At 34.0% G+C, this 10,686-nt stretch overlaps 1 protein-coding gene across 1 annotated transcript; it reads left to right on the top strand.

Moving 5' to 3' along the window:
• The first annotated feature begins 9,003 nt into the window (after positions 1-9,003).
• LOC113505267 (catalase-like) lies at positions 9,004-10,686 on the top strand. The gene is made up of 2 exons (XM_026887883.1): positions 9,004-9,123; positions 9,202-10,686. The coding sequence occupies exons 1-2, from the start codon at positions 9,004-9,006 to the stop codon at positions 10,684-10,686; spliced, it is 1,605 nt and encodes a 534-aa protein (XP_026743684.1).

Below are 10,686 nucleotides of genomic sequence, written 5' to 3'. Positions count from 1 at the left end.
TTCGCCGAGTAACATAGCTTTTTATTTTTAGGTCTTTTTGTTTATATGAGGTTTTTATTACCAGCCAACGGCAATTTTTATGTTTTAAACGTCTTCTACTTATGAGCAAAGAATTTGTAGACTTTGAAAGCGGCCTTCATAAAGAAAAATGATTGAACAAAAATTTCGTTGAAAAAAAACCAATCAATTAAGCAAAAGCGCGTTTTAATGGTACTTAACGATTCAATTATTTATGATTTAAGGAGAATAAATTCTCTGTAATTTTGATTCATTGCTTCTTTTTTCAAATAGAAATTATTTAGTTCAAATTAAATGTCACGACTACGTGTTTTGTAGACTAACTGTCTGGTCCAGCAACAACCTAGATTTGTGATTATAATGTATGTATGGTAATGTATATAATAAAATGTAATGTATTTCGTATTTCGGTCATTACAATCATGGCAAATATTTTCACACTAATCTGTACAACTCAATACAATAGTTTTTCTTTGTTAAATTAAGTATTTAGCTAAATCCAGCTTTGAACGTATTATTATAAGAAGCTAACTATATACTATATGCTTTATACCTTTTCTTCTATAAATATGTGTCTTAGCGATGTTTAAGGATCACGAAATATATTTTAAAAGAGAGATTTCAGTGACCGTACACTTAATTTTGGGCTTCCAAAAATGTTCCCAATCATAAGCCAGAACAATTTGATATATACAAACCTACGGAACCGCTTCGATATAAAACCCATTAAAAAGTTTGTTCCTATAAATCCCTCGTCCCTAACCCTTGGGATCATGCGACTGTTTAAGGATCTAACAAGCTAATATAACTCGGACCCCTAAAAAGATTCACTTTGTTTGATCTCATACAGATTTAAATTTAATTTGATTGTGATTACACTCGTCGACATGACTTTAAATTGAATGATTATTGTGTTACAGTTGAATCAGATTGCGTCATTTAACAAGTGGAAACGAAATTAGGCTGAATGAGAAACTTAGGTTTTAAGGCAATAAGTCGTCACCACCTAGGTTTTTAATGTAGTCATAGGCAAAATTATAGAAAAAATGAGCATTTGACAGTTTTTGGAAAAAAAAAAACAAACATTTTCACAATATTTTGTCAAACTGCATAATGTAAGTTAGTCTCTAGTCTACTCAGACTTTGGATCATCAGTAAACCTCATCAAGTCTCTTAATTTCGAGAGCCTCATCCTAAAAGGGTCATTAAACATAAGCTTCTAAATTTTCCTCTCGTGTAATTAAGTCGCAAAAAAGACGATTGAGCGAAGCGGTTTGGCCTTGATCTTGGTGTGACGTCATAACGTCGGGGTGGGACTCACACCCACGAAGGGGGTCTCATTGTAAGCTTGCCAAAGATAATAGCTGAATTCGGTATTCCGTTATACAAAGGTGAGAACGAACGGAATTTTCTTGGCACCGTCTCAAGTGAGTTTAAATTGTAATTTATATCCTTTTGTAAAACGAATGACCTCTTTGGAATTGAGTTGGTATCGTAGATATTTTTGGAGAAGACGACGTTATTTTGGGCGGCAAAATAGTTTTGAGTGTTTATGGTGATATAGTTTAGTGTTATTTTAGTAATTAAATCTCTTAATATAAGTTAAGTTTCGAAGAATGTCCAGGTTTTATTAAAAAGTAGATGCCATTTTCTAAACTCTTTAGAAGTTCGTGTTGCTTCCTTTCCCTTTTAATTTGCGCTGCGCATCTAACTTAATTACTACACAACGACAAGGTTCATTAAGTTCATTTCTTCGATAATCTTCGTTAACACTGGAGAGTCTGCAAAGATTATTTTATCAGGCATAAAAGTTTTATTTAAAGATCTTCGTAATAGCCGGCGCAAGTCTGCTGCTTAAGTTCTGTACTTAAGCATTACGTTTATTGATGTCATCTTTAGAACCATATGAAGCTTAAGTACATTCATAACTAGCAGGAATTTACTTATCTAGGTACCAAAATCTCGCTAAGCTTCGACTTCGATATGTATAGTCTTTTCCCTTAAAACTGTTTCCTGGTAATTCATTGCTTATTTGTTCATTCAACAAATTCAAGTTCAGGTGTTTTTTTGTATTGAATTATACTGAGAAGCATGGCATAGTGGGTATTCATTTTGAAAATCTCCTGTTGCATGTGAATAAGTCAATTTTCAATAGAATTTTCTGGCATTAGTTTCTTACTTTTACAAATAGTCTTTTAATACATAAGATTTAAAAAGTATCTACATTAAAGTAATTATTTTATGCTCAAAATACAGCTGAAACATTTGGAATGATTACGTAATTTTAACCAACTCTAACTCTACGGTAGTCATTTAAAAACGTTACATCATCTAGGCATAATATTGTCTAAGGCTTTACGAAAATATTATTATCGAAAACCGTTGCCACAGCATTGAACAGACTTAAAAGAAAGCCAAAATAATTAAACGATCAACCAACCGGTTTCAATATTCCATTATTTAGTATCGTTGGGGGTCACAGGGCAACCATATCAGAACTGTAACCTTGAAAAGGTTACTCACTTTCCGTAACAACGCCTGTTACATCATAAAATAACAATACGGAGATCTCGAAATTTTATTAGAAGCTATAAAAATGAATATCATAAATTGACGAATTTTCCTTTAACATTCTTCTGGAGTATACTTTTTGCGATAGTAAAATTTTCACTGCTGCCCGTTTCGGAGATGACTTGGGAATCATGGTCCTTTATTTGTCCTTTTTTTCTTTCCTTTCTTTTTTTTTGTCTTTTTTTTTAATAATCATTATAAACCAAGACGTTTCGTAAAATTTGAAATTTTACAAGGTAGCTTCCAGTTTTTAGATTTAGCTAAATACCGCATTCAAAGCAGAGATCATGATTCAATGATCAACGATAACTTTTTAGTTTTGCTTTGGTTTTATCTAGGTCTATGTGACTTGAACATCAACGACACAAAAACTGTCATAAATGTAATAAAAATTAACAATCAGTCACGATTTTAACTTTCAAACAAGGAAATTATAAGTAAACATGTTAAAGGTGCTTCTGCTCACAACGTTAAAAGCGCAGTATAAGTGACATTTAAACCAGCATTGCAAAAGTTATCTCCAGACATTTGTACAGCAATCGTTAAAAAAAGATTTCTGTCACACCGAAGCGTACTATGGGATTATTCTTCTAGAATAATTTTATGAGTATATTGGATTATTCTTCTAGAATAATTTTATGTATATATTTTGTTGTAGATAGAAGAGAAAAAGAATATACCATATTATGTAAAAGTTTATCAGGTTCTATCTCATGAAACGTGATAGCCATATACACTTGAAAATACTACTGCTATAAGAAAAATACTAAAATAAGCATCAAGGTTAAGTAACGCTTGTTCCGTCCATTTTGTTGGTGGGTGACAAATAAATTTGTTTGTTATCTATCTTTACCCTATTTATACGCACCTTTTCGAAAGCGTAATTCGTACAAGAAAGACAGATAATACGTTATTTTGTCTTGTGACCTTGGTTTACTGCAAAATTAACAGCCGTCGACGTTCTCATATTAACAAAGGCATGTCCCGTCACGTCACGAACCATCGCCCACGCCCAATAAAGGGTTCAGCCTTCTGAATCACATCTCTCCTTTCTCCATTATAATAAAGACAAGTTTAAACTGTACAAAATGTTCGCATAGAAATTACAAATAAATTTTAATTACTGTTATAAATATTAAAGACGGTGTAAATGCAATCTGTCTTTACGACTTTACTACACAAACGTGACGTCAGACCATTAAAACTTGGACTGTCTGTACTTATTATCTTCCCCCTTTTTCACTCCATTTGCTTTAGTAGGGGGAGGGGAGGTGTTTCACCTTACACTGGCTCTTTAGTGATCCGTCGGAGCTTTTGAAATTTTAGATGGCAACAGTCCTATTTTAGTCGACGCATTACGTTCTCTGTATTGAGTTTCTAAATGTTAATTTTGGTTATAAAATTCTGATGTTAGGTCCTTAATGTAAGTTTGGTTCTTTAAAAGATACCTTCTTTGAAATATGTATTATGAAAAGAAATAGATGCACGGTTTTTAAATTTGATGTGAGGAAAGCTTATGTTAGCATATAATAATATAGTCACAACATATGTATATGCTAATATAGTTTTTTGCAGATGACAAAAGATTTAATGATTCAACACGGTATATTCTGAAATATAATTGAGTTTACTGCTGCCTCAAATTTTCATAGAATATTGTTCATGAATTTAAGTTAGTAAATGATGCAGATAAATGTCAGTAGGTAAATGCATCTCTTAATTACAAGTTAAACCACATTTCGAACAACAGTTTTCTATAAAGTAACATTTATTTTTATCCCAGCGTGTCCTATTAAAATGCAAATATATTACAAATGTAGGATACGATATTTTCTCGTTAACGACACCGAATAACATGTCTAAATATCTATGACTTACCAGCCCTTATAAAAAAGATATAGTTTTCTTAATAGCCAGTTACATACTTACTTAAAAATATTCAAACGATATAGGTACCATGTTATCTCACCTTCCAGAAACAGAATTAAAATAACACTAGTATTAATCATAAAACAATAAACGGTCTGTCCTGTTTAACCCATTTACCGTGTAATAATGTGGGTATTTGTACTCTAAGCTTCTCATTTAAAATCATGTAGTTATATTAGGGCTTCTAAAAGCTAATATTGATCATGTTTAACCAGAGCACGCTCGTTAGCCGGCGTGGCTTTCGTCAATCAGGTCGCAACCGCTTCCAATAATCACATTCTGATGAATCGGTTTGGTCCAATCATAGTCACGTGTACAATGGTGATTTTAATTTTGCAATTTGTATTTCTCTCCCTTTTATTATTTTTGACTGAAATCCAATTAGGTGACATTAAGTCTAAATTGTAAAGATTTTCTTTTGATCTCACATCATAACATTTTGGGCCAGAATGTCGTTAGCAAGATCGCTGGGAAATTGTCTATTTACTCGTAAATTCAAAACACCTCTCGCAAAACCATACATTAGACAAAAGCATTGCGTTAAAATCCCAATAATAACTCACGTATGAAAATACCTATACAGATACGTAGAATATTTTACAGCTTACGTCAAACCTTGATACGACAATTATGCGGATGTCACAAATGTTATCACACCTGTGACCTGCATAGAACAATCAATAAGAACATGGCTAAATGTCTCGCAGTTCTATTTCAGGATACTCATGCAACAAAACAAAACCCACCCTATACTGTAACACATAGGACTTAAAATCAAATAAAGACGTGTGCACATATTGACCTGAACAAGATCGGGAACAGAAATAGGTCAGGCGGGGTCGGTGTCTCACTCCAATTCTTTTTAATTGCTATGTACGATAGTCGTGTGTAGGTCTACTGAATTCACCTGTGGATATTGTCGGCTTAACAGATGACTTTGACCAAGTTCAAATGACGTTTGTATTTCTATTGTATTGACGTGGGTGAATAGATCGGATTAGGGACGAAGGAAACTTTGCGTGGGTGAGATTGGACCACAATCATGTGAATTAATTAATTACATTAGGAGTAGCTAAAGCATTTTGTAGGGCGTCAATGTTTCTAGAAAACGAAATTGGGGCAGTGTCCTGACCTAGTTCATGCGACAATGCTCAAGAATTTCAGGGTGCAGTTTCAAGCTTGCCAAAAGCGGTTTAACATTTTGGGCGTATTTATGAACTATTGTTGAAATGCGTCTTGTTTTCAGATCGGTTCTGTTTTAGGGCACCAACAATGGAAAAATGGAAAGGAGGCATACTATAAAAGTATCCCCTGTGCTTATAATTGTTATTATCAATTACCGTTATTGTTTAAAATTAAAGCGTCGTACAGTGCATTTTGAACTTTTATTTGGCTGAACACCCTACATAATTGGGTGTACATGCCACGTCTAACGAGTTTTCTAGCAGTCATAAATTCGATGGTTACCAATTCTTTTGATACTTTGTTTGTTTGTTACTTTATCCTAGGAACTCTAAGTGTAGCATACTTGTCGGATGACTGACTCTGACCGGTTTATTTTGAACTCATAGTAATGATATAAAAAAGTAGTATTGCAATTTGATATATTGGTTGACATCCCTGACTTTTCCCAAATTAATATAAAATGTTAACAAAATTTTAAGTATACAACTGTTATGATCGTTTAATTCTGACCAAATATACAAATACGTGTTCGCACACTCAATCAATCATATTCGATTAGAAGGTCAGGAATGATGAATTAGTTTGTTCATGAAGCTGCAATACAGATGTTTGCATGATGCAGTTTTGATAAACATTGAAACATTCTATAAAACTGCTTGCTCTACATTCTACATTTTTAGTTTTCCATTTAATTTTTATAGCTATAATCTTTTTAAAATTGACATTGATATTTTAATTTTTTAAATAACTTATGTGTACGAGTGGCATAAACGAAAATTCAAATAAAATTCTTAACTCTCTTGCCCGAATTGGAATGGATGACTTCAACAATTTGTTACTAATATTTTTAAATAAACATGAAAATTGCTATACCTTGTGACTGACTATAGCAATTCCACGATTGACCACTTTTTTGTGTCAGACAGTTTACATAGATTTTTATCAACGTTAATATAAATAAATCAATTGCGTGTTTAAATAATTTACTGTTTTAATGACAATTATGAAAAACTCAACACTTTTGAAAGAATAAAGTCCGGGCTACTAGTACAAAATACACTTACGTAGTACCTAAGGTACTCTCAATATAGCTTTGTGCAAACGTACAACCATGACGAGATTAAATCAAAGAGTCTCTAAAGTAACAAAACAGCGAAGCAAACAGGGAGGTCCCATTTGTTTGCGTAGTTTAATCAATCGACTTTAGGGCTGGCACGTGAAAAGTTTTCACGACAATTTTCCATTTACATTTATATAGGATACTTCAATTGCTGAAGTTATTTGAAGCGGGTACCCAATATCGAATACAAAAAAGCTGCCAATTTCGATCGGACTCGGATGGTTGGTTATACCAGTATTTTGTCTAAACTGATTAGATATGGATATTGGCAAAAAACGGTATAATACTGAAAAGTGTAGGTGTAAAATCACATGTTAATTGCCAACTTGTATGTTATAACGATGATTTCTTCATAAACTTTTCTGTTAAAGTAGAACAAGCAATTTTCAAGAATATAACACACCTTTACTAATACGACTTCTTTAAAAATTGTTAAAAAAGTATTTAAATAATAAAAACGGATTGCTATTTTCAGAGATATGACCAAATCTAGTCTGGTTATTGAAGTAAGTGAGAACTCAAAACTTTATGAATCTATAATACTTTTTATAGCTCTAGTTACGAACAACACGACTTTTAATAAACATAAAAAACGAATGCCCTTAACAATGAAAAACACCTCACATCTTTCCAAGTTTTTCACGTCTCCGACATCCTTAGTCCTTTTTATTTATGGCATCGTAAAGAGAAAATAAAGTTCTTTGTCAAGGTTATCCCCGTAGTTTATTTTCTATCTCTGTTATCGGCGAGAGGTTTCTATCGGCGAGCACTGAATTATGACGCCATTTTGCAAAAAAGGTCGAATTGAAATCGAAATTATCGACGTCTCCATAATAATATGGTGTTTTTACAAGGTTTATTTTTATTTCACCTGTCCCATTGTATGTTTGGCTGTCGCTTTGTAATTAAGTTGAATTTGATTCATTTTCCGGTTTCCGATCGAGCTGAAATCTTGAAAGCGATTGTTAATTGCGTAACGATGAAATATTATGGCATGGCATAGAGCTGATCTGATGCTGGAGCTGGAGTTCCGCTGAGAACACGATCGAGTTAACATTCGTTTGAATTGTCTTTCGAGTACTTTAATAATAAAGGCAAAATCAATCTAAAAGTAGTTTTTTTTATTAGCTTTCAGTCATAATATTCTGTTACCATAAAAATTGATTAAGTCCGTCGGTTAGTCAGTAAAAAAATCAGATTAGTAAAATTAAATACGTATTTTCGCCTTTTTCTGAAAAGATAAACTGCTCTGACGCGATGTAACGATTTCGTAAAATTTCATTCGCAACCCTGGAAAAATACGTATAGATTTTAGGCAGAATTGTTAGTACCCATTAGTTAATTTTCAGGTAAATCTTTCTGGAACAAAGTTATCTATTAGTGGTAAACTGTGTTCTGCAATAAATTTATTATTTGTTTTACATTCAGCCGGAAACTGCAATTGTATTTATTGGTGTCGGAAATTAAAACATATTTTTATAATTCAACTTACAGTTGGAAGTTGTATTATCATAATATTGATTACTTTTTTTAACTGAATCATATAATTTTAATGGACAACGGATGATATATGCTATAAATTTGGTTTTATTTGCAAGCTTACCTTGTTTAAATTTTGTCTTAGTTTTGGTTTTAGTGTTCCGTACTGTTCATAATTTGACTTTTTTTTTAATCCTCAAGTCATCATACATGTATAATAAAGTATAGTCTTAAGGATTTTTCTCCTTGCAAATTTTCTTTGCATTTCAGATAAGTTGTCGATGCAGCAATTTTTTGTTGCGTTTGTAAGTCGTTTCATAGGATTATCTAAGAAACTAACTAAAAACATATTTACGAAGAGAGCCAGTTGCCACCAAGCTGGTCTACGTTAGTACTTTCAGCTGTACTACTTAACAGGGGTAACCTGCAGGAGTAGTGTTGAACTGACTAAGCAAAAATACACTCTAACACTCTCATACTAGAACTGATATTTGCTCAATCACCAAGACTTCTGCATGACCTGATACATTAAAACTCTTTTATTCAAATATTTTCTTTCAAGACGGTTTAACTCTAATTATAATTATTTTGATTCGTTTTATTTTATTGCTTTTAAATTACATATTTGTAATAACATACTGGTATATAAACGAGGTAATGTCTACCATTACTGAGTGAGAAGCAGCTCCGTGATATTCGTCATGAAAGTGACCGTGGCGTTTTTGTTATGTGTGGTGGCTTGTGGTGAAGCCATTATATACGAAAATGCCAGCTATTCCCCAGAAGAAAGGCAGTTCTTGGATTTCAAACTGAACAACCCGGTAAGAAAATTCTTCAATTTCAATTACTTTAAAATTTGCTATATACTATAAAATTTCACAAATCTCTCCCTTTTTTAGAAAACAATCGTATGGACCAAAAGTTCGGGTGATCCTGTTGAAATACGTGAAGTTGTAGCTGTCAACACGGACCACTTCAATAACCAGCTATTCGTTGACACGATATCGAGTTTTAGTGCAGAAAGATTACCGGAGAGAATTACCAACGCAAAGGGCGCTGGAGCTTTCGGTTACTTTGTCGTTACCAATGATGTCTCAAAGTATACATACGCAGACCTCTTTAACGGCATAGGCAAAAAGACGCCATTAGTTGCCAGATTTTCAGCCGTGGTACAAAACAAAGGGGGCACTGATCTTGGTAGAGAATCGCGGGGTTTTGCAGTAAAATTTTACACCAAACAAGGAAACTTGGATCTCGCGTGTCTTCACATACCCGTTTTTCTATACAGAGATCCCAATTTCGTTTCGCATTTAATGCATGGTGTTTCGAGAAACCCTCAAACAAACTTAATCTCGTCTACTAGTCGTTGGGATGTAGCTATACAAAGACCAGCGACTCTAAACACGTTATTCTGGCTTTATTCCGATTATGGTATCCCTAATGGATACAGAAAGGCAGACTTCTTCCCCGTCCATACTTACGAACTTGCGAACAAGCATGGAGAAACACACTATGTCAGATTTAACTTTAGAACTGAACAGGGCTTCTCGGCATTCACCAACCAACAAGCAGCTGAGGTATCAGGACGTGATCCCGACTACTTCGTGAAAGATCTGTTTAATGCTATCGGACGAGGAGATTATCCTTCATGGAGATTAGAAATGGACGTATTGACTAAACATGACCTACAAACCGTAGATTACAATCCTTTCGACGTGACCGGTCTATGGACGAATGGAACGTTTACCACAGTACAAATTGGGCGTTTGGTTTTAAATAAAAACGTCGAAAATGTATTCAGAGACTTAGAACTGGCAGCATTTAATCCCAGTAATTTGGTACCTGGTATTCCAGGACCTGTGGATAACTTGTTTAAAGCTAGAAGAACTGCCTACAGAATGGCTCAAAATTACCGTTTAGGAAGCAACCCCAACAAAATTTTAATTAATATGCCACTGTACGCCAGAACTTACAACCGCGATGGAAAACCACCTGTTAGGGGAAACATGGGAAATGCACCACACTACCATCCAAATTCTTTCAACGGACCTATGCCCTACGTTGACGAGAATCAGCCGGCAAAAACGTTGCGGGTGTTAGGAAGTATGGCGGTAGATTTTCAACCTTTGACTTATTTCTACAATCACATTATTGAAAGTGAAGCCCATAGACGCAGATTTATAAGTAACCTCGTTGATTCTTTAGAGTCAGTCGTTCCGCCGGTGTTGGATAAGGTTTTGGAGTTGTTTGATCTAATTGATCACGATTTGAAGAGGCGTGTAGCTGTGGGACTGGAAGCAGCGTATGCACGGCGACGAGCTGATAGAGGACCTCCTTCAATAAACACACCCATTAGAAACTTTCCAACTGCTGTAAACTACTGA

The sequence above is a fragment of the Trichoplusia ni genome, chromosome 25, assembly GCF_003590095.1.
Source record: "Trichoplusia ni isolate ovarian cell line Hi5 chromosome 25, tn1, whole genome shotgun sequence".
Lineage (NCBI taxonomy): Eukaryota > Metazoa > Arthropoda > Insecta > Lepidoptera > Noctuidae > Trichoplusia > Trichoplusia ni.
This window is presented reverse-complemented; position numbering and strand designations above follow the sequence as displayed.

Coding starts and splice junctions, on each gene's coding strand:
- LOC113505267 (XM_026887883.1), top strand. CDS start 9,004: ATGAAAGTGACCGTGGCGTTTTTGTTATGTGTGGTGGCTTGTGGTGAA. Junction 9,124..9,201: donor ATTTCAAACTGAACAACCCG/GTAAGAAAATTC, acceptor TCCCTTTTTTAG/AAAACAATCGTATGGACCAA.